Raw genomic sequence first — 24,393 nt, forward strand, 5'->3', positions numbered from 1 at the left:
TCTTTGTTCTTCTAGATCTGTCCTGAAAGCATTGACGCTGTCCTCTGTGCGTAGTCTTTGAAAAGTCTTTTTGGCCTCCATCTGTCTTTTATTATAATGTTCGCTGTAAATTGTAAACACTGGGAGATAGTCGCTGATGTCGTTGATAAGCAATGGGGAATATATTATCGATCAGGGTGGCACAGTAGTCTGTTATTCTGCTTGGTCTGGTGATTTTAGGGTACAGACTCAAACTATACATTGTATCTATGAAGTCATCTATTTCCTGGTACTTATGTGGATTCAGATCAAAGTGGTAGATGAATGTAAAGCTTGCAAGAAGTGGCAGAGACAGAAACAAGGCATGAATAATTATTCCGGAAAAGCACTTTTTTTTTTCCCAAGTGTGACACGTAGGCGAGTGAAACAACGCTAGTAAAAAGATTGGCAACTTGTACCTTGAAATGTCTTTGAAACTAGAATAAATAGTAAGAAATGAATATATACAACTCATGTCATTTAGAAGCAACATCCTATTTACAAAAAAGTTGAATTGTTATTAAGGTGATCAATAATGATAATTATGAGTATGTCACATGCTCCTATTTTTTCTCCCACTGGAGCGTAGCTGGAATCAATAAGAAGAGGGCTCACTCTCTCCATATTACAGGCATTCATCATAATAAAAGCTCCACTGTGGATGGATGGGAATGCCAAAGTGTTACTCAGTGGGAGCCCAATCTGATTGGCTGGCCAAGCCTTCAAAACAGCTCATTTGCATGACTGCAGAGTGCATGGACAGGTATCCCTGGGTATTTATTTGAGTGTCATCACAGCATCCAGCATTAATTAAAGCTCGCTCCGACAGCAAGCCTGTGACACACATCTGCCCCAAAGATCCATCATCTTCACCAGCAGCACCAGCTCTGAAAAGCATCCTGCTTTGTTGATCAATTTATTTAATCAAAGCTGAGCAACGAGCTTACAGTGGTACAACATTGTTATTACATAGGTTGTATACGTTTGGACAAATGTTGTTTGTGTGTGGTATAACACATGGGCTCCGAGTTCCAAGGTCAAACTATTGCCACCACAAAACTTTTATTACCTGTATAGACAAAGACAATGTTTTTCAATAACATTTTAGCATTGCTAACTAAAGTTAACTACTGCAGGCCTGGAAAGTGAGTTGCTTCACATTGAATCACATGTGACTTTAAGGTGTACATGCTGTTTTTCTTTTATTATGGATGTCAACTTATCTAAGGTCCACATTTGTGCATATTTTTGTCTGCGTTTGGATCTTCATCTGCACACAAACATGACAAAGATTTTAGAAAATCGGGTTGAGGGTGGAGGGCTATTTCTCATTTCTTTGAAATGCATTCATGGCCTTACACGTACTGATATCATTTTGTGCAATGATAGACATGAGTGCAATTTATAACAACGTATGGGCGATTTAAAAAAATCATTCATGTTGTCTCTCCGGCTACAGACAAGCCTGGATTATAAATGCACATATACGGTATATCATTACAGTATATCAACAAAGGAGGGCATCAGAATGTGGGAACAGTCAGCTGATGTTGGTAGTCCAGGCTTCTAATAGACCAAAATGAAACATGAAAACTGTTGAATGGGGACAGAGATTTGTTTATTTTTAACTTTTTAACTAGGACTTACTTATTTATACTATGAAGTTGTCTTATTGTTATTATTGTTAACATTGTTACGATCGAACTATGTTACTGGCACATTGACACTTCGCTATACCACACCGAGTAGCTACTAGCCGGCTAGCGACGACATTCACCACAGACTCGCCGGCAGAGCGTCAGCGCCGCGCTCACAACGCCTCAGACGTTCTACCAAAAGGTAAGGCTGCATATTCGAGATGCCGCCAATGCTGTTGTGTTTTTATTTGTGAGCTTGTGAAGTTAACGCTAGCTGTAGGTGTTCGTTTCTGTGCTGCTATGTGAAGTCAATGCTACGAGAAAGGAAGTTCCGGTAATGAACGCAACACGCAAAATACCAAAAGTATTACATGTTATCATGAATGTACTTGTTACTACACGGTCACAGCACGTATATAAAACCATAAAACGTTGTTGGAGGTGTTTTAATAGGAGGGCTCTATAGGCGGCAGAGGTGGATCCTCCTACATGCAGTAAAAGAGACAGCTGAAGCTGCCTCTTTTATTCTGTTTTTATATTGTTAGAACGCACAGAAAAGAGAAAGACATATGTGTTCATGTCTCACGTAAGGATTGTGGATGATGGGAGAAAAAAAACAACAAAAAAGTGCAGTTTTCCCTTAAAGTCGTATTGGCCATAATGTACTGAGCAGCCAAGACAGAGACAAGATAACAGTTTGAGCTCCACGTTTTTGTGCAAGTACAGCATATCTTTTCCACATTTTCCGAATTTGACAACCTAAGGGGCATTTTTGAGGATCCAATGTACCAATATTTATCAAGAAAACAATACCGTGTTATTATCATTAGAGTCACGGGTGAGCTGGAGTCAATCCCGGCTGACTTTGGGTGAGCGGCCGGGTACACCCTGGACTGGTCACCAGTCAATCACTGGGCACATATAGACAACCACTTACACTCACATTCACGCGTATATGGACAATTTTGAGTCATTAATTAACCTAACATGCATGTTTTTCGGAATGTGAAAGAAAGCCGAAGTACTGTACCTGGAAAAAACTCACACAAGCACGATTAGAACGTGCAAACTCCACACGGAGATGTTCTCATGGAGATCTGAACCTGAATCTCCTGACTGTGAGGCAGATGTGCTAACTACTACTCCACCGTGCTTCCCTGTGATATTATATTCAGCGATATCAGTGATAAGCTGTTATCTTTCACACATGAAAGGGTGCCATTCATTTATTGTTTCCATATGCATTATAATGACTTCTCATTTGCGCCAATCCTGTACAAAAAAGGGATTGTTTATTCTTTTACTTATCTTCATAATGTTGTAAAACATATACATATATTTTATGTATTTTTCATCTTTTAAACTGTAAACAAGTGTAGTACTAAATTTCTTCTCATTTTAAATAAAATTTTCTGTCCACAACATTTTTAAATAAATCATTTGCTCAGAGTGAAGCGTTTCTAAATGCAGCTGCAGGCGTGTGTGCGTGTGTGCAGCTGAGGGCGGACATAAGAAAGAAGAACAGGACACGGTGAAGATGGTGTGTGGAAGACCTTCAAACTGCTTTGCTGTAAAATTAATCCTCTACTTCATTTTCCACTTCAGTGTGCTCAACAGTTATTACAGTGGGGCCCGTGTTTAATTACAGTTTAGTGACGAGCTCCTGCTTTTTTGCTGGATTTTTCACCATTTGGATGACAATCTTAAGTGGGGAGGAGAGCTGCTTGGATGATTGCTGTGGTTATACACACAACCTAATTGATAGCCTTGAGTCCTGTCTTTCAGAGAGTTGATTGAGCTCAGTAAAAAATTGTAGGTAAGAATGTTTAAGGTGTTAGAATTTCATCAACTATTTGAGACTGGCGTGTTTATTAATCATTTTAATTGACCTTTATTCATTGTTTTTTTTGTCTGTTACTTGTGTGCCCAGGAAGGCGCCTATAAATCCAATGTATTGTTATTATTACAATTGTTGAATCTGCTTTTAAGCTATATTTTAGCAGCAAACAACATTAAAGCCTTTGTTTCTGTCTGCCCTGCTTTCTCATCAGGAGGCAGGTGTCAACAGCACAAGGAGAACAGGGCGGTGCGTCATAACGGCTGTTGAATCCCACAAGTGAGCTAACACATGCCATCCCATAAATCATTGACTCATTAAAGAGGCAGTGTCATCAGCAGGCCCTCTGGGGGGTATAGTCGAATGGGGTTGCAGCAGCATGGTGCCCCTGTCATGCAGAATGATGCATCACAAGGGCTGTAGAGTTGCTGTGGAACCTTTGTTTAGATTTTGAACCAATTTTCCCATAGGAAGTAACATAAATATGTTTTTAATATATGTCTTCGAGGGTCAAAACACACTTTACAAAGGAGAAATGAATTCTTTCTTACCTATGACCAATGAGCGTCCGTCTCCGAGGGGGTATCGCTGGTAACGCGGGATGGCATATGGCGGCAGTTTGTGAAAGAGAGGCTGCAGCAGTGGTTCCAGTCTGGAAGCCGAAGGGTCAGACGGGTAGAACAGGTTGAAGATCTGAGAGCAGGCCGGGTGGAGCTGGTTCACTGAGGGTCGCAATAACATGGAACAGGCACGCTCATTAGGGGGGACATGTTGGACTGTGTGTAATGTAGTAGTGAGTAAAAAAAGGAATGGTGCACCAGAGATGTACTTTCTCTTTTTACTGAACGGCAGCACAAATGCACTGGCCACAACATCAGACAACACAGATCAAGTAGATAGGTCGATAGCTGGATAGACAGATACCCTGAACGGCGGGCAGCACAGTGCGTCGCATGGCCAACACCAGGCCCAAAGGGCAGCCCAGCAGGAAGCAATCCGACACCTCAAAGTCAAAACGACCAGGATTCAACACCAGACTGGGGCTGCTGCTACTGCGCACCTCCACGTTGTCCTTCATCAGACTGTGAACACACATGAACATATAATATATTCGTTAATTCCATCACTCTTCTATACAGATTACCCCATTTAGGGTTATAGGGAAGCTGGAGCCTAAGTAAGCTGACGATGACCATATGTCACTTGTCCATTTATAGGGTCAAGAAATTATTGCAGTCAATCACAGTTTACAATATTACGAGAGTATTTTACTTTTCTGACTGTTTCTGAAGCTCCACAAACGATTATGATTGTTATTATTGTATCATGTATGATAATAGTAAAAATAATTAATTATATTTAGATATTGTAATTTATGTTTAATGTATTGTTTTATATTTAAAAAAAAATTCCAATAAAATTAGTCAAATACATTTTTAAAACTATTATTGAATTAACTAAATATTTTCCTTGGATTTTTAGTAATAACACAGGGTCCATGTGCAACCCCCAGGGAAATGACCAAATATGGTTCCAGATAAAGCAGTTAATCCGGTGGTTCTCAATTATTTTCTGTCTTGCCCGCTAGGCGGAAGAATTTTTTTTCAGTGCCCCCTGATTTGAAGTAGTATTGAGAACCTGTAATAATGTACTTATCTGTACAAACCACCAAACGAGTTAATGGCACCAGCACCATGGCTGAAGCATAATAAAGGCACTAGCAGACCTGCTTATCTTGAGAAATTAGAGTATGAATGGTTGTTCGTGCCATAAGTGTCCTGCGATTGGCTCACTACCAGTCAAGGGTGTACTCCCCCTCTTGCCCGAAGTCAGTTGGATAGGCTCTAGCTCACCCATGACCCTAATGAGGACATGAATACTGTATATAGAACATGGGATGGCAGTGGAAGCATCATTTCGTTTCAACTTTTTCCTTCTTCAGTATTTGTAGGCTAACATCAACAACTGGATGTTGCTTTCTCTACTCAAGAAATGCAGCTTCATGTGAAATATGACTAATAAGCATGCTGGAATATTGAATACGAGACTACGAGTCAGTGATGCTTTTATTTGCTCCTCATGCGGGCTGGCTTGTTTTTAATATTCCGAGTCAGTCGTCGGCAACTCGCCTTTATGAGACAGCCTGGGCAGCTCCTGTCTGAGCCCTCCTCTGTCACACACAACACATCCAGCTTGAAGGCCGCCTTTAGCCACAACAACCCTGTGCTGAAGACTAGGCTTGCTCTGCTTTTGAGTAAGCCAACATTGCAATATTAACAGTTGTACAGGGAAAATAGATCAGCCAACTCCCTGCTACCATCCTACTACCAGAGTGATGCGTGGGTTTGTTTGCATTATGATTCTTTTTTTTTTATTGTTGTGTTAATAATTCATGCACTTGTAATTTTTCAGGAGAAAAACCCCCTGCTTGAGTGCAGACCTCCGCCACTTCCAGACTCATACAGGGGGAAGTAGGCCCACAGCGCTGCACCACTTTTTTCTGGGGCAGACGGAATCAGTTCCATGATGATTCAAATGGCGAAAAAATAGCAAAAATAAACCATCCCATGAGGTCCAGCAACTTGGCCACTCCATCACCTTCAGCTTTACCTTCCTCAGCAAGGCACTTCTTATCTTAGAGGTGAGTTTGGAAAACTACCACGCGGCCCATTTCCCCAAAAGACATGCTAGAAAATGAAGAAATACTGTAATGCACTTGGAAATAAATAAACACAATTTCATGGAACAAATACTAAAATTTAAGTTGTAAATGTTGGTCAGTGCTGCTAATAGTGTTCTCAGCACACCACTGGTTGCAACTTAGCCGTTTCTCTCTGCGTGCACACGTGACTGAATAACATGACGGCGTTAGTATGATTTGTTCGAAGGCGATCCTCATGACATTTCTAACATGTACGGTTATATTTACTTAGCTTGCTAAATACAAGTTCAGTCATTTACTGAACGATTCGATTTGTGACTGAGTTATGTTGTTATTGACAAAAGTATTGGAAAACATATATTGCGTTCAAGAATGCAGTGATATCAAAATGAAACGAAGTACTGTGAAACCTGGATTAGAAGGTCCGATTCCGCCGAATCAATTTTTCCCATAAGAAATAATGTAAATCCAATTATCCAATTAAGGACACCCAAAAATGTTAACGCAAAACACGTTTTTATAGTTCTACAGTTACAGTTTAAGATGCAGAAAATACAGTAATGTTAAATCCATATAAATGTTGATTGAAAGGGATAAATAAATATTTAACATGACTTTTATCTAGCCTGAAAACTTGATTGTTGACAAATACGGCTATGATGCAGTGAGAGCCACTCAGCCACCACCTTTGTGTTTTGCTCGGAGTTATTTCTTGAATTCAATAGTGTTTCTCACCTTCTTTATCACAGCACTTGCAACTTTCTTTGGCTCCATTGGGGATTATTTTGCAGCTGTGATCAATAAGAAAAGCAGAGACTTCAACTGTGTTAATTAACAAGTAACTTCAGAGTAAACTGCTGATGACGTCATCGACGGGCGACAGAGCTGACTTTCGGTTCCGGGTTTTCATGCTAACAGGGACATTTTGTGATAAAAATACATTATGAACACAGTTGGACTCACCCAGTGTATTAATAACAAGACAAGACCCATGCCATATTTTATGCTAACCGAGAAAAGCACGCAAACCAAGGAAACATTTTTGAAAACATTTTCAATGTAACTGAAAAATACGCTAACTGGGCTGTAGGCTAAATGAGGTTCAACTGTAAATGTAAACCAGTAGTACGCAATGAGGGCCAGCAAAGCCTCCTCTGCTGGCCTAACCATTACCAGAAGACTGACCTATATTTCAAACTTAAATTGTAGTAGTTGTTCTATTAAATTATATTCATCTATTCCAAACAGTCTGTTATCTTCATTTTGTAGATTCTGTAGTTCTCCAGTGTGTTTCTGTGCTTCCAGTAGTGTACAGTACGTGTATTGTTGATGGTTTTTGTTTTTCTCCAATCAGATCTCAGGCTCTATGTGTTTCCATATCAATGTAATTTCCCCACGGCCTTCAGAATCAGGTTCCCGGACATCCTGGCAAGATCGACAGGTTGCCATCACATACACGCTATTAGCAATGGGGCTATTTTTTTTTTTTTAGCCAATCAGACTTCTGGTTCGACTTCTGATTCGCCTCAAAGCCAGTATGCAGGCTCCCAGTTCCCCCATTGGTTGATCAGAGCAAAGAGGCAGGCCCCCTGTAGGTTGATCAGAGAAAATTGTTCAACAATATAAGTTACGCCCATCTGAATGGCTTCAGATGATGTTATGATGTGTAGATAGGCGGCGTTGTCTCAACCTTCAATCAATAAGCCATTCTATTTGTGCTCGTCTTGTGTGAACGCTAAGTTTACAGGCAACTGTGTACTGCCGATCACGGTAGAAATTAGTCAGTGACTCAAAGCTACCAGCAGTCATGTAAGTCAGGCGTAATAGTGACTGTGTATCAGAAGATATGGGGAGTTATATTCGTAAAATATTATAGTCGTGACTGTCATGATTTGCACACTGCTTGGTCTGCTTCCCTCTGCTGTATTGTTGCAGCTCTGCAGAGGAACCTTCTACCAGCTGGTCTGATAGCATAGCTGCAGCACATCATTAATCAAGCCCTTCTTAAGCCACGCTGTCTAGCTAGTAATTATCTTTTGCCATTTTTCCTTGCTGCCAACTATCACCTGTAAGTTGTTGAGCATTTCCAGTCTTCTTTTCTTAGTTGCTATTTTGTCTTTTTATTTGTAATTTGTTAGCTTCCTGGTGACCTTTTGTCACCGGCGTCTTTTGTTGTACATTGTTTTTTCTCCTCTGTGACTTCCTTCTGTTGCCATTAATTTCGATACCACTCCTGTTGTCTCTGCTCTGGGGTCCAAAATGCCTGGCACTCGTGCCAGCAGCCTTAACAGCGACAAGATCACCACAATCGCAGCTACCTTACGTAATGTGGTTCGTAACCCCGCCTGGCACATCCGTCCATTTTCTATGCCGCCCATCCTCACCAGCTGCGGGTATGCTGGAGCCTATCCCAGCTCACTTCGGGTGAGAGGCGAGGTATACCCTGGACTGGTCGCCAGCCAATCACAGAGCGCATATAGACAAGCAACCATTCACTCTCACATTCATGCCTATGGACAATTTAGAGTCGCCAATTAACCATCTGTGCCCGGAGAAAACCCACGCACGGCGACAACATGCAAACTCCACACAGAGATGCCCGACGGAGATTCCAACCCAGATCTTCCTGATCTCCTGAATGTGTGGCCAACATGCTAACCGCTAGGCCCATAACTACTATCAGTATTGTAGTATTTTTTTATACTGGCTGGCAAAAACAATTCTGGCCAGCCTACTGAACTGACGCTAACTGATGCTGGGCATCAAGAGGCTTCTAAGTTGCTCAGTTATGTCCACTTGGGTGCTTGAGATGTGTTTTTTAGCCATCAGAAGTGGTTTTGTTACAGTAATAGTAAAAATGCACCTAATTAAAAAGGCAATGTTACACAATGGTACGCAAAATGGGGAACAGTGATTTGCTGTATAAGAGCCGTCTGCACAGTGTCACAGATAATTCCCAGAGCAAGGTGAATCTTCGAGAAACATCTCTAATTGAATGAAGCACAGTGGGAGGGATGGCCATCCAATAAGAGCGGATCATGTGTGACTGGTCGTGTCCACTGAGATGTTCAGGGCGAAAAAAAAGCGTGTACAAAGAAGAGCGGCGCAGGGCAGAGGTTAGCCTCCTCACGGCGTAAACATGTGAAGGGTGAGAGGTGCGGCGCGGCAAACACACCATGTGGATTAATGGGATGACATCTGCAGCCAGTGTGTTACTCATGTGTGACTCCGACTGTGTGAGCCTGCTGGTGTGTGTCACGGCATGTTGATAGAAGCAGCGGTTTGCTTGAAGTCAGTCAACATCAGTGTTTTTTGTTTTTTTTTTAAGTTTAAACACAAAGAAAAAACAATATTTTTTTAAGTCATAGTATTATGAGAAACAAAACAAAATAAAATTGTAATTTGGGGAAAATTAGGTTGCAGAAAAGGTTATAATATTATGGGAACAAAGTAAACATATAATGGGAATTAAGTCATAATATTTTGAGAAGAAAATTTACAAGAAGAAAGTTGAAAAAGTTGTAAAATTTAAAAAAGCTGAACAACAGAAATGGAAAAAACAGATGTCATTTTACGAGAATAAAGCCAAAATGTTCAAGTCAAAAGAAAAAAGTTGAAAAACTGAAGAAAAGTTTGTTATTTTTTATAATATTATGAGATACAAAAAAAACAAATTAAATTTGTAATTTTTTGAAATAATTTTCTAAACATCAATGCTTTTATGACAAGTTAGTTTTCCTTCTTTGATACAGAGAAATAACCCCAGGAAAGATGCGTGGATGAAGTTGTGACTTGTAAAAAGCTTAGAACATGTGCTGTTTTGACCTTGGACCTCAGCTATCCCAGCCATCTTGTGTGTGATACCATGGAAGAAACAAGAATCGTGTTTGATCTATGATAAAACATGCCTGGTAGAACAGTGACACAGAACCTCAATGCTCCTAAGGCAGTCAAGAACGTATGTTCATGTTCAATCCCGTGTCATGTGACAAATCATCAAATGCCGTGCGTCGAGGATCACCTGGAAAAGAAGACATGTTGGCCAGTAGATGACGTATCGCCATCGTATGAGTCGCTCTGCTTGCGGCTGAGAGGCGGCGCGCCCTGGCAGTGTCCTTCGTTGGGGACGGAGATATCGATGTTGCTCTTACTCAGTCTTTTGCTGGAACTCAGACCCGGGCTGGACTCTCCCAACAGACCCGAGTTTTCCTAAGAGTAAAAAAGATAAGACCTAATACTTAAAACAACTCTTTGGCTCAACCATGGTGTTTTGGTGTATTCAAACACTAATTGATTGAGGAGTTTGAGTTACAAATTCGTAATCACTCGATCCGTGCTGTGTGAGCTCTCACCTTCAGACTTTCAGTGCTGTTATTCATTCTGCTGGTGTTATTGTTGTTGTTGTTGGGGCTGCCAGGCCTTTGCTGACTGCTGAAGCACAAAGCATCAAAACACAAGACACCTCCAACACAGTCTCCCATCAGGCACACCTGCAGGGACACATATATGAGACAGATTGGGGAGGTCATTCTGCAGAGGTAGAGATAAAATAGGGACAAGCAAGTTTCATCTTAGCCATTGTAGTGTTTTGTAATGCTTGGGGGGGGAAAGCAAAGTTTATTTGAATGAGATAATTACAATTATAACTGTTATTCCGTAAAGACAAAAACAACAAGCAAGTCAGTGCGCTTCGCGGCCATAACAAAAGGCTCCCACTTTGTACTATCTAGCCACTATGGCCATGTTGGCACAGAAAAGGAGAACTAATCAAGAATAACAGTCATCGGTGAAGCTGTAATTACCTTTATTGTAATTCCCTTAATGGCCTTTAACCTGGAGGCCTTGATTATGTCTTTTGGCTGATTCATTTATCAAGACTGTATCGACCCAGAGCTCGTAATCAAGTACCATCAAGACCTGGAAGAGTCTGAGGAGGGTTTTTAAAAAAAATATTTTGAACATTTGTGGCGAAACGACCTCTGGATAACCCTTGAAAATCATGCTGTTCCTGGGCTAGCTTCCAAAGCACTTGTTAAATACAGTGGAACATCTGAGGTTGAATATAATTTGCTTTGGAATGCCGGTTGACCTTTGATTTGTTCACATTTAAGTATTTTCTTCCAGAGGAAAACCCACTCATTTTTGGTCTCGACAGTGCAACTGTTGTGACCATCATTAAGGATGAAGATTATTGAATGCTAATGAATTCTAAAGGGCTCATGGATTCGGTGCGCTTTTTCAAGGAAGACTGGGAGCAGAAGGAGGGTTTTCTTCCAGACTAACAATATTTTAAGAAGGTATGACAACCACAAGGGTATACTGTAAGTAATTCTTGAATTTGTTTTATTACTGTATTTTATAGTTTTCCAGTTAGGATTACCAAAATGATTTATATTTGCTAAAGGCTGCATTTATGAATTATGATTTGTTTTAAATTAATTTCTTCAAAGTAAAAAATGTACTGTACATACCTTTCCTTAGTATTTGGTAGCATTGCCTTTAAACTGTAGGACTCGGGTGAAGTGTTTTCGGTATCCTTCCACAAGGTTCTCACAATAGTTTGTTGGAGTTATGTCCCATTCCTCCTTACAAAAGTAGTGTAGTTGCGTTAGGTCCGGAGGCCATCTTGCTCGCACACGCTTTTCAAAATGTTGTATGGGATTTAGATCAGGGCTTTGTGATAGCCACTAGAAAACACCGACTTTGTTGTCCTTAAGCCACTTTGTGACTGTTTTTGGCTGCATGCGTAAAATCATTGTCCATTTGGAAGACGCATTTGCCGCCAAGCTTCACTTCCTGGCTGATGGCTTGAGATGTTGCATCAATATTTCCACATAATGTGCTTTCTTCATGATGCCATCTATTTTGTGAAGTGCACCAGATCCTTGTGCAGCAAAACAGACCCACAACGTGATACTTCCACAACCAATACTTCACAGTTGAGACGGTGTTTTCAGGTGTACAACAGTGCTCCTTTTCCCTTCAACCAGTTACATTTTAGTTTAGTAAAATGTGAATGTTTGTCCCCGTGTATGTTTGCAAACTGTAATCTGGCTTTTTACGCTGGGTTTGGATTAATGGCTTCTTCTTGGAAGAGCGGTCTTTTAGCCTTTTGTTAGTACAAGACTTGTTCGACTGTAGATAATGACACTCTTACCAGCTTCAGCCATCATCTTCACAAGGTTTTTAGCTTTGGTTCTGGGGTTGATTTGCATACTTGGACCAAAATATGTTCATTTCTTGGACACGCCGTCCCCTTCCGGTTCCCATGTTTTTTATACTTGCGGATTATTGTTTGAACAACGAGTGGGCACCTTCACGCATCTGCACCCAAGGACGAACCAAACTTGTGGAGCTCACAATTATTCTCCTGGTGTGCCTGCTGATTTTCTCATCATGTCATAAAATGAAACAGTGTGTTGGAGGTGTTGCCTTAAAATACATGCACAGGTGTGCCTCCAAATAACACATATGTTGTCAGTGAACCTATCAGTAGCTTCCAAAGCCATATCATTATCATGTGGGCTTTTTCACATTGTTTAAAGACGACAGAGTCATCTTTGTGTATGGAATCTTTTGACTTTAAAAAAGTAATTTAAAAAATGCCTAAAATATTCTCTCTCTCATAATTGCAGCACTTACCAAATATAAATAATTTTGGTAACCCAAACGGGCCAAAAACTGAAAAAATGTTGTCTGATTTAATTTCAGACAGTGAGGGAAAAAAATGTGTTTTTACAGTGTATGTAAACTTCTGGTTTCAACTGTATATGTCCTTGCTGTGTTCTGTGTACAGTATGAGTAACTTACGTAGGAGTTCATCGAGGTAGAATTTATGTGTAAATTCTGATTTACTCTAAAGCTCGATCTACATCACAGTCTAGGAACGGAACTGCTTCGTAACCCGAGGACCACCTGTATTAACTTAGTAGTCCGTTTTAAAAGAAGCTCTAGAATGTAAAAACAATGAAACTCTCACCCTTCATCGCAAGCGCCCAGTTTCCCCATGTTCTGATTCACAATGTCGCAGTACATGTTAGAATTCATGTTTCTCTCAATGAACCACAGTTCCCCGGTGCTGGTAGCACTCATGCAACCCAGGGCCATGCTTTTAGTAGGCGATTGGATATTGAAATCAATATTGTCTCTATCATACATAATTTATAACTAATCCTGTTAAATTATGACTTATTTCCTCAAAGATAATGACTACATGAGGTCTACTGTTAGGCACAAGAGAGGAAAGTAAGTCCTTCTTGAACAAAAGGGCTCCTAGAGTGTACACAGACTACACAGCTCTCACTAAAGCAATCTTCCCTCCCTCCCACAAATCCACTGACTTCTATTAAACTGCCTCCGACTCAATGAGTGGAGCAGCTCAAACAGCGACACAATGACACACACACACACACACACACACACACACCTGACCCGAGAAGCCCTGGCCGTCCTCAGAGTGCAGGAAGCTGCGGTAGACCTGGTTGGCCCGGGCTATGACTGTCGCCACGGCATCCTGGTAGCGTGGTGAAACGATGGCAAGGAGCGGGAGGGCGGCCAGCGGCAAGTGGTCGACACTGCTGGACACACAGCTCTCGTCGTAGCTGTAAGGGTTCAAACTGAAACATGGGGGAAGGAGAGTATTGAGAAATAACAGTCAGTAGTTGTGTATAGTGCAAAAAAGGAAATGTTCTGATGGATGAATGGACAAAAATTCCCACACACATACTCCCAACACCTTGTAGAAAGTCTTGTGATGAATAGTGGACGCTGTTATAGTCGCACAAGTAGGAACAACCCCATATGCTCTTCCATGTTCACTTCCTGTGTACCCATCCTGTGCCTTTGTAGTGTACATAAAGGGAATAGATTTGCTGTCACCGGTGAGCGTCTGCATATGTGTGGGTGTGTATGCGTTTCAACAGCTGCGTTGACTAGAATAGATGCGTGTCACTGCAACAGTGTGAGGAAGCAGTAAAAGATGATATCGCCCTACATTCTCCCCTTGAGCAGCAGCACCGACACTGTCGCCATCCATTAGTCGCTCTGATTACAAGGAGGTTCAGCAACGCCAAGCACAAGGCTGCAACGTGTCGGCGGGCGAGGCACACAACCTCTGTGCAGCAATCTACAAGCGTTTACAGGTTACTGTTCACTGTTAACCCTGTTCATGTTATTGTTTTTTTTTTACCATTTAATTATTTGTCTACATTTAAAGCCAATTAAATATGTATTTAAAATATGGATGAATTCATACAATTCTGAAATAATATCTTAATTTTCCATAGCGCTTGTCCTCACTGCTGGAGCTGTCTTCGGGTGAGAGGTGGGGTACACCCTGGACTGGTCGCCGGCCAATCGCAGGGCACATAGAGGGGGTATTGCGAAAGTGGCTCTACCAACCCAGGCTTTGTGCTCAAGATGCAGCTCAACAAAACCCAAGGTAAATGGTACTGCAGTGGTTATCAAGTTACCTTGTCAAGTCCGGTCCTCGGCTTTGTGCTCAGTGTGCGTTCACATAAAAGTAGGCGTTTGGTGTTATTTTATTCTACTGCTGCGCAAAAATGAAGCGATCCCAGCAGGTGTATTTTACACAAGATGAGCAAGCAATTATTATGAAGTATTACGAGGAGTTAAAAAAGATCATAAATGCCAAAAGCAACACTGTCGCCGCCAATAGAACGAGGGAGGACCGCTGGCCGAATAAAGCTGAGTGTGTAAATGCCCAAGTTAACTCTGATTATTATACCAACTATAGCCTACTAGTCTTCATTTATCAGCGCTCAAAATTGCACAACATGGACATATTAACACTTATCCATTGAAGCATTTTGAAAAATGGAACAACTGTCTTTTTTCATCTTTGAAATATGTCTATATTGTCAAATTTTACTGCTGAAGACTGTATCTCGTTGTGACCACTAGGTGGCAGTGTTGACGTGTTTTGTGGCGACCTTTTTGTTACAGTAAAAAAGTGTTTTCTTCGAGTTGGTTGATGCCTCAAAGTGCTTATTCCTCCAGCAAACATTGTAATATAAGAAGACTAACAGGCTGAGTACTCACGCAAGGACTGCTGTGACATATACGTCTGCAAACATTGGCCGAGCTAATATTTCATATTGCATTTTATTCCAGATGCACGGCTCACAAATTGAGCAAATGTACTTTATTCTCTTGGCTGAAAATCTATATCTTTTATAGAAAATTGTTATCACGGAATGCTAGCGAATCAGTGTAATCTCAAAGTCGCCACCCCCGTCCTGGTGCATGCTCAAATTATTCTTGCTCCCAGGTCCAGCAGGTTCTCAATTAACGGCCATTTCAGAATGAGTTAAACCGTAACAGCTGCGCTTTCATAGCCGATTTTAAGCTAAAAGCTGGGACATAACCTGGACGCGACCAGGTTATGCGTTTAGCCTAAGTTAAGAGGGCTACCTTTGCTGAAAAGACAAGCCCAGGTTTATACGCACGACACCACGCTAACCCACTAAACTCACTAACCTATACACAAACAACTATTTCTAATATTTAATTTTGAATATGACGATTTGAAATAATTAGGTAAAACTAAACTAATTAATTACTGATGTACACATTTCATGAACTATGTTGTTATTTAACAACTAATACTTATAATCATTAATGGACATATTTAATTCATATTATGTTGTGTTCTGTGTTTTAGGTTGGTTTGGACTTTGTGTTGTTTTTTGTGCACTCATTGTGTGTTTGTTTGGCTGGACAACCTGAGTGCTGAGTAGGGCCGTGGCAAGGAGACACACCTGTGGCAGATTGGCAATCAGGCCAGCTGTTTGGAGGAGGATGGAAAGTAGTTTATCAGCACGTGCGAGTGCTTCGACGCCTTCATATTTACAAGTACAGTGTAAAGTAGAATCATTGATAACAGCCTTAGCAAATGCCAGCAAGTGCTCCATTTTAGACGTGAATGAAAATACAGTGATTATTATTAAACATGTATTTCAAAAATATACTATTTCTCAATTATGCAAACACAAAAAGACGTCCACCATAAACCTTATGAAGAACACAAATAGATTAGGATATCATTAAACTACGAAAGGCAAGCACGATCGGGAAGGAGCTCCAGGAGAGCCAGACATGTACCACCACGGAACATAACTGATGGCCTCCAAACCTTCTCCTCATTCGGTTTCCTGCACCTCATCATTATTTCACCTGCCCTCTAGCTTGAAACTGTACAGGATGCTACATGTTATGCATCATGTCATACATGTGATCAAATAATACACATAGTAAAACTTATAAATACTATGGAAGTATAGTCGAGGTAGTCAAATGATGTGATGTTCAGAGTGTTGTACAAATGAACAAAGTAGGCAAAAAGTAATAAATAATTAAAGTAGCTATTCATATTACTATTGTTTAATATATCAGGTTTAGCGCTCAGCTGGAGGTAATTTTGCTGACGGAGGACGCCTCAGTTTCTCCAGCAGGTGATTTGATTGATGAGCGCCTTCCCTCAAATTGAAGGAGGTGATGATCATTAAAATCACCTGCCTTGGTGACCGGCTGGAAAGAAAACCTGCAGTGTCTCGGCCCCCCATGGCACGTGTTTGACACCCCTGGTCTAAATTCACAAAGGCTGGTCGTGGCTGGAGGAGGAGCCGAACGTCCGTGGAGGCTACTGGCCTTGTCGGCTGCACACCTTTAAATTGGACACAGCCAGTGATTCTGTTGCGCTCTGGCATCCTCCGTGTCTCCATGGGCCTACTGACTTTTTTGTGCTAAAACCCTACTTTGTTTGATGATCAAGCCTTTTTGCATCGCCCTTAGTTTTGCTATACCGTACATTTTTACTAGAATTTTGCTACGCCTTGTGTTTGAGACTTTCCTTTCAATTTTTGGACTGCGCAGCACTACGCTTTATGTTGTACTTTGGTTTTTGCCCCTGTGAACTCAATAAAGACTTTGTTTTGGCTGCACACACGACTGGCTCAAATTTTGGGATCCTATCTGCACTGAATATAACATTCTGGTAATGGTAATTGTTTAATTCATCCTGAACATGCATAAGAGTCACAATGGAGCACATCACATAGTACAATTCACAATTTTGCATGTCCAAAAAGGAGTAGGAAGAAGCACGGCTTATTTATTCCTACCACTCATCAGTGTCACATCAGCTTCAATACATTTATTCACCCCTTGTTTTCCAAATGTACTTCGTAAGGCTACATAACAATATAGTGCAATGACAGTCAAGGTTTATACTTACTGAAAGGAAGCTACAGACTTAATGATGATAACTGATGAAATGGTTGACAGAATCGTAGCTTTATAATGAGTGAGTACAGACCATGTACTCACCAGATTGAAGAGTTAGTCGTCAGTGTGGTAGTGGTTAGATATAGTATTGTATGTTCACAGTGGTTCAGGTCTCTTCTTCTTTGTATTTTGAAAACATCTACCGCTCGTACTTTTTCTTGAAATCACTCATCGTTTGAGTTTCTTACTCAACCCGTTCCACAACTTGATTCGACATCCAGGTTTCATTTTCTCCTAAGATCATACTTCTCCTCTCTTGTTGATAAGAATTGTTTTTCATTTTTGGGTAGAAGTTTATTGAGGTTAAGGCTGTTTGCTTTATGTATAATTTTCGCGTTTGAAAGTTTACTAAATCCGCAAATTTTAAAAATTGTGATTTTGTCAATAAAGAGTGTGTGTGTTCTCTGTAAGCGGCATTATGGATTATCGTAAGTGACCTTTTTTGTAGCACAGTTAGTGAGTGAACTGCACTTTTGTAATTATTAACCCATAACTTCGTACAATAAATGAGATATGGTCATATCAGTGAACAGTAGGGCATATGCAGTCCTTTTTGGTCAAGAACAAATTTTGCTTTGTTCAGTATTGAGGTGTTTCTTGCCACTTTATGTTGTACATTTTTAATGTGAGATTTCCAGTTCATTTCTCATCTATTATAACCCTGAGAAATTTATTTTCGTTGACCCTGTCATTGTCTACACCAGGGGTCACCAACGTGGTGCCCGCGGGCACCAGGTAGCCCCCCACGACCACATGAGGCGCCCGCAAGCCTGCTTTTCTTTCAGGTTTTCAGTTAATAAGGAAAGAACAGTAGAAAGAAATGCATTTTGAAATACAAAATGTGAGTTGTGGACACCAGCATTTTGTTATTGTTCTGGTAAAACAAGCATATTCGCTTTGTTTGGGTTTAAAATAAGCTCTGAAAATAAATGTTACAAAAATGAGTAGCTCTTGGCCATTTAGCTCTCACAAGGAAAAACGTTGGTGACCCCTGGTCTACACCATCAATTTGTATTTTCTCATACGCTTCCTTTTTGCACTTATCAAATAGCATTACTTTAGTTTTACTTGGGTTCAGGGATAGTCTGTTTTTATCAAACCATCTTTTTGGTATAGTTCATCTGTGATTTTTTTTTTTTTTACTAGCTCTGGTGTGCTGTCTCCAGAACAAAATGCGGTTGTGTTGTCTGCAAATAATACTAGCTTTAGGTCTTTCGGGACTTTACAGATGTGGTTTATATAGATTGAACAGTTTTGGTCCTAGGATTGACCACTGGAGTACGCCGCATGATATATTTAACCTTGTGGATGTATATTCTACGAGCTTCACATATTGCCTCCTGTCCGCTAAGTAGCTTTTAACCCAGTTCAAGACTAACCATCTGATTCCATACCTTTCTAGTTTTGTGATTAGAAGATCATGATTAATTGTGTCGAAGGCTTTTGTTAAATAAATACTGCAACTGCACTCTTTCTGCGATCTATAGCATTGGTAATTTTAAAAATTGGAACTACTTAAGCTATTTTCCTTTTGTTTGGGAATTTACCAGTCTGCAATGACAGGTTACTAAGGTACGTTAGCGGTTGTGCAATCTCATTTATAACCCTTTTCACCGTTTCTATATCTATTCCGTTGCAATCGGTTTCGGTTTTTGCTTTAAACTGATTAACAATATTGATGATTTCCTTTTCTGTAACGTTAGTGAGGAACATGGAATTGGGATTCCTGTCTATAATTTCATTCCTTTCCTCTACAAGTGGGTAATTTGGGATCTTTGTTTCCAGTTCCGGTCCAATATTTATGAAGTAGTTATTGAACTTTCAACTACCTCGTTCATATTGTCATATTTGAAATAATGAGGGTAGTCTGCTTTCTTAACACCATTCCGTAGAATACTGTTTAGGATGCCCCATGTTGCTCTAAAGTTGTTTTTGTTCTTGTTTAATAATTGACTATAATATTCTTTCCTACACCCTCTCAAAATGTTTCACTTAATTTTGTATATTTTACACGTTTTTTTCTGCTTCTTTAGTTTTTTTAATTACAAATCCCCGATATAGTGTATTTTTCTTCCTACAGGCATTTTGTAGTCCTTTTGTCATCCACGGCTGATTTCTCTTCTTTTGCTTATTAGATACTTCTCTCAGTGGACAACGTCTGTCGTAGCACTTCATATAAATATTAAGAAAGTTTTTATCTGCCTCGTTCACATCATTCTCGCTATATACGCACTCCCATCTTTGTTTTTCCAAATCTTTCCTAAATACTTTCCTCTGTATGTGATCTTTTGAGTGTCCTGATATTGTCCCTATTTCTCGTTTTACAGTTTTGATTGTAAATCGTAAACACCGGCAGATGGTCGGTAATGTCATTCATTAGCAGTCCACTTGTTGTGTTGTTATCAAAATCATTGGTGAATATATTATCAATTCATGTTGCGCAGTGATCTGGAATTCTACTTGGTCTGGTGATTTTAGGATAAAGACTTAAACTGTGCGTTGTATGTATAACGTCATCTATTCTGTTTTGCTTATATGACTTCAGAAGGTCAATGTGGAAATCTTCAATGCTAGACTTAGGCGTTCTATATATACAACTCGTTTTTACTTTTGTCTTTACTGATTTCAATAGTTATGCATTCTAAAATGTTATCAACAGCAAATGACACGTTTTTACCACTTTCTATTTCAGATGTTTATCCACATACAGTACACAGCCACTCCTCCTCCACTTTTGTTGTTCCTATTGACGCAGTTCATGTCATAGCCTCCCAAAGGAAAAAAATGTGGAAATCATCCAAGAAAATATTATTTTTTCCCCGCATCCATTCATTTTCTATACCGGTTTTCCTCATTAGGGTCACGGGCATGCTGGACCCCATCCCAGCTGACTTTGGGTGAGAGGCGGGGTACACCCTAGACTGGCTGCCAGTGAATTACAGCGCACCTATAGACAAAAAAAGCGTTCACACTCACATTCACACATGTGTATGTTTTTGGAATGTGGGAGGGAAGCCACACTCATGCAAACTCCACACAAAGATGCACAAATGGAAATTAAAGCCTTCAATCTCCTGACAGTGAATCCGTGCTCACAACAAGGCTACCGTGCAGCCCCAATACTACTTTTAACTTTAGTAATTTTTTTCCAAATGTACAGTATTTCAAAATCTTTATACGGTACGTATAAGTACTGATATATCAGTATAATATTATTTTATTTCATAATCTACTTTTGTAATTATAACTGTTATTATAATGTAGGTAATAATCATCATTACTTGCCTTGCTAATTGTCTGGGAGAAATCACATGGTTCTACTGGTGTACAGAGAGGCATGGTGTCCATATTTAAACTCTCCGTGCCTTGTAAAAATTGACACGTTCTATATTTGTTCATTGGAATTACATTATGAAGGAAAAATGTCAACGTGGAGGGACAGTGCATCAGTATGATGCATTGCAGTTCTATGCCACTGTAGAAAACAACCGTGATAACAAGCATATTAAATTCATACCGCTCTGTTTCTATGCCGGATGCCCTTCCTGACACAACCCTGCCGTTTACCAATATGCAGTGGCCTGTGGGGTCTCGGACTGTTTGGGTCTCCAGCCATAAAAATGACTTTGAGTGGTACCCAGCACACTGCTGCATTAGAGATAAACGCTAGTAATCGTGTGGTCCATTCCAAGTACTACAGAAAGACAAATGGGAAAGGAAATGTTGCGCAATTGCACCTTTTTTCCCATGAGATTAAAAAAAAAAAACGTTTCAGAAGGTCCAATGGTGAGAATGAAGTGAAGGTCGTGGTTGTTTGCTATGGAGGAGAACTCAGTAAGGCAGGGGAATTTACAAAGTGCTTCAGTGGAAGGATGCCACAAAGAATTGTGTTATCCAACTTTAGTAGACGTCCTGTACATTAATACAGATTTACACGTACCCTACAGGAGGTTACATTTTAAAAGAGGTTCAGTATTTGCTTCCATCTTAAACTAGCAGCAATGGACTAAAACTAAAGTTAGAAAGTCTCATGGCTGTATCTTGGTTTTACTTTTTTATTGTTTCCTAAATGCTAAATGAATTAGGACGTTAAACTTTTCCACTGTGGAGCATTTATGCGAGACCGAAAATGAAAATTAATCGCTATTCCAATGTCCAATGCAGAAAAGGACATTCATTAAGCTGTTCCAAAAGTTGCTGTAAATTCCATGCGCAAAAAAACAATTAACAGCACAATCACAAATGAATGTAGAAAAAAAAGCAGTTGTCAGTCGCTATTTGTAACCCGTCACTATCACTTCAATTGCCAAAGCAAGCAATTGTATCCGACGTTTTACTGCATGTAAACCCACAGAAAAGTGGCAGCTCATCTCCCAGTGGACCAGTTAACAAGAACACGCAGCTGTGAGCAGAAGCGCGGCCCACGATGCGTCTCTGATGTGCAGCTGTCTGCATGCAGACCGCATCGGAAGCCTCTTGAGATGCATTTTGACTCATCCTCTCCAGGGTCGCTTTGTGAGAGATTGCGTTCTTTCAAGAGCGACCCAGGCAGGCTTGTAAGGTAACAGTCAGCATGGGGAGACTGCGGAATATATTAGATGATCACCTAGATGAGTGCGGCACTGCAACAGTCAAGTGCTGTATTAAAGTATTTTGGCTGGAAAGCTTTTCTTTTGGGTTTGACATAAAGGTGACAACAATCCCTGTTGACACATAGCAGCAAAAACAACGGAAATTACAATTCCATTTGCTGGGCCAGTGCATGGCAATGCCACTTTGCAAAGAAACACTCGAAAATGAATAATCTGACATATGTAAGAATTTCTGTATAGTAAATGTGCACTTCGCTGAAGACAGCACTACATCCCGCCATTGTTATCTGGGTTGTGATTTGCTATCGCTGTCAACTCTACCTTTTTTCTCATTTTCATGGTTTACAACTACAACGCTCATACAAATCAAAAACACCCACGACAAGAAGAACTCCAATTACTATTCAGAGCACTCCGTTCCACTTCTGAACAGAGTTCACAAGTCACAGGACAGAAGCAGCTTGCTGCACTGTTCAACAACTGTCAGGTAAGACTCTCGTCATTTGCAAAGAATAATGAGCTGATTATGCAAGTGCTTGTTTGCACTACTGTTGTACTACAAGAGATGTGGCATCATCATTTACATCCAAATGATTTCACAGGAACAATGTTTTGGATTTGTCCACGTGTGCATCTGAATGCAACATTTGACAGATCTGAAAGATGTGTCAGTATCTCACAAAACATTTCAGAAAGCATTTTCATTACAGTATCCAGTCGTCCTTCGCCACTTTGCGGTTCAAATTTCACAGCTTCACTTTATCACGGTTTTTCAAAATAAATTACAACCTATTATTAGTCGAAAAAATATGCATATTTAATGAAATTTTAAATATTCTTGGCCTCATTTAAGTATTTTCTAGCATAAAAATGGCTAAATGAACACAAATACAAATATAAGGCATTTAGAAAACACCGAGGGAAAGGCTTCTTGAGACGTCATCTGTACTTCTGTGAAGAAGGTGTCGGACGTTTCGCTCCTCATCCGAAGAGCTTCGTCAGCGAACTAACCATCTGTTTTCTTTGGCCAAAATCTTTACCTCGCTGTCCTCAAAAGAGTGATTTTGAGGACAGCGAGGCCAAAATCTTTACCTCGCTGTCCTCAAAATCACTCTTTTGAGGACAGCGAGGTAAAGATTTTGGCCAAAGAAAACAGATGGTTTGAAAGAGGAGTAAAGGAAGCTATTTTTGTCAAACAACAGAACCCATCATTGAATCGGAATGGTGGTTTGAGGTTTAATTTGGACCCTGTGTTCAGCAGGTTACTGAGACCAAAACCCACAGCTCTTAGTCTTGCAAATGAGGTGAAGCCAGGGCCAAGCCAGAACAATAGATGCTAACGAGCCACTATCAGAGTCGTTCATACCCAACTCAGGGAGCGACACTTCCCTTTTATCGGAGGTGCTAATAGCAGGAGAGGATTATACCACTACTCCGCCCAGGCTTAGTGTTAGGAACCAATAGAAGGAGGGTGTTGGCACACCAATTCCGCCCACTCTTACTGTATTTAAGGCCTAGGCTACCAGCACTTATTATTGTAGTTCGCTGACGAAGCTCTTCGGATGAGGAGCAAAACGTCCGACACCTTCTTCACAGAAGTACAGATGACGTCTCAAGAAGCCTTTTCCTCAATGGACAACTCCTGTACGACTGAGAGCCTACACAGACACATTTAGAAAACACATTAAAAACCATGATATCTAATATGCTACGCTGGTCACTAAGTGTCAGTGATGTTACGTTGATGAAACAATAGCCACTGTCCAGAAAAAAACAAGGAACTCTCCCAACATGTGAGACGATGTTATGTCTTATTGATGTCATATTCTGTTATTATGTCTACTATATTGAGTAATACCAGTGTAAAGGTGACTATGGGTTGTTATTTCATGTCTAGAGGGTTCTAAAAACCGTGTTGAGAGTGTCATGTTCCGCAGGACAGGAACGAGCACTTCCTGTCCTGTGCTCTTACTTTGGCGGGCTGCACTTCCTGCTGGGAGAAAACTGCAGCCGCTTTACCCCAGGTGGTTGCTGCACAGCTGGCAGCGATTAACATTTGTGGGGTTTAAAAGCCCAGCACCGCCTCGAGTACGCCGCTGGATCATTGCCTCTATTCTCCTCACCTGTGCTGTTACGTGAGAGTTTTACTTACCTGCTGCTACTACCGTTTGTGTCATTTCAGCCTTTACCTCTGTCGCTTTTGTTTTGTTCCTGTGCTATTGTGAGTTCCTGCACCTGCTTGTGCAAAATTAAAGCCTTTTATTTGCAAGCCGCTGCCTCGCTCTCTGGATACCGGGGGTCAAGCTTCCGACAGCAACCAGCTTGTGACAGAGAAGTTCGTAA

The 24,393-nt window shown here is 40.6% G+C and overlaps 1 protein-coding gene and 1 long non-coding RNA gene across 13 annotated transcripts in view; one reads left to right on the plus strand and one right to left on the minus strand.

Moving 5' to 3' along the window:
- Nucleotides 1-24,393, minus strand: part of pitpnm3 (PITPNM family member 3) — a 114,379-nt gene that overhangs the window by 26,146 nt on the left and 63,840 nt on the right. For all 9 annotated transcript variants that reach the window (XR_008573071.1, XR_008573070.1, XR_008573069.1 and 6 more), the window contains 5 exons: nucleotides 13,581-13,770; nucleotides 10,507-10,644; nucleotides 10,176-10,363; nucleotides 4,417-4,574; nucleotides 4,044-4,214 (listed from right to left, as the gene is read on the minus strand). Coding sequence is in view for 1 of the 9 variants with exons in the window: in XM_054793325.1 (XP_054649300.1) it covers nucleotides 4,044-4,214; nucleotides 4,417-4,574; nucleotides 10,176-10,363; nucleotides 10,507-10,644; nucleotides 13,581-13,770 (845 nt within the window). In the remaining 8 variants the exon portion in view is untranslated. The remainder of the gene's footprint in view (nucleotides 1-4,043; nucleotides 4,215-4,416; nucleotides 4,575-10,175; nucleotides 10,364-10,506; nucleotides 10,645-13,580; nucleotides 13,771-24,393) is intronic.
- LOC129190774 (uncharacterized) lies at nucleotides 1,543-22,849 on the plus strand. Of its 4 annotated transcripts, none has more exons than XR_008573073.1 (4): nucleotides 1,543-1,857; nucleotides 3,707-3,771; nucleotides 5,905-14,594; nucleotides 15,837-22,849. It is a non-coding gene; the product is annotated as an uncharacterized LOC129190774 (long non-coding RNA). The 4 variants fall into 4 exon arrangements; XR_008573074.1 differs by lacking the exon at nucleotides 3,707-3,771 and having other exon boundaries at nucleotides 5,905-14,295; nucleotides 14,440-14,594; XR_008573075.1 differs by lacking the exon at nucleotides 3,707-3,771 and having other exon boundaries at nucleotides 5,905-6,133; nucleotides 7,509-14,594.

Source organism: Dunckerocampus dactyliophorus, chromosome 12, assembly GCF_027744805.1.
Source record: "Dunckerocampus dactyliophorus isolate RoL2022-P2 chromosome 12, RoL_Ddac_1.1, whole genome shotgun sequence".
Classification (NCBI taxonomy): domain Eukaryota; kingdom Metazoa; phylum Chordata; class Actinopteri; order Syngnathiformes; family Syngnathidae; genus Dunckerocampus; species Dunckerocampus dactyliophorus.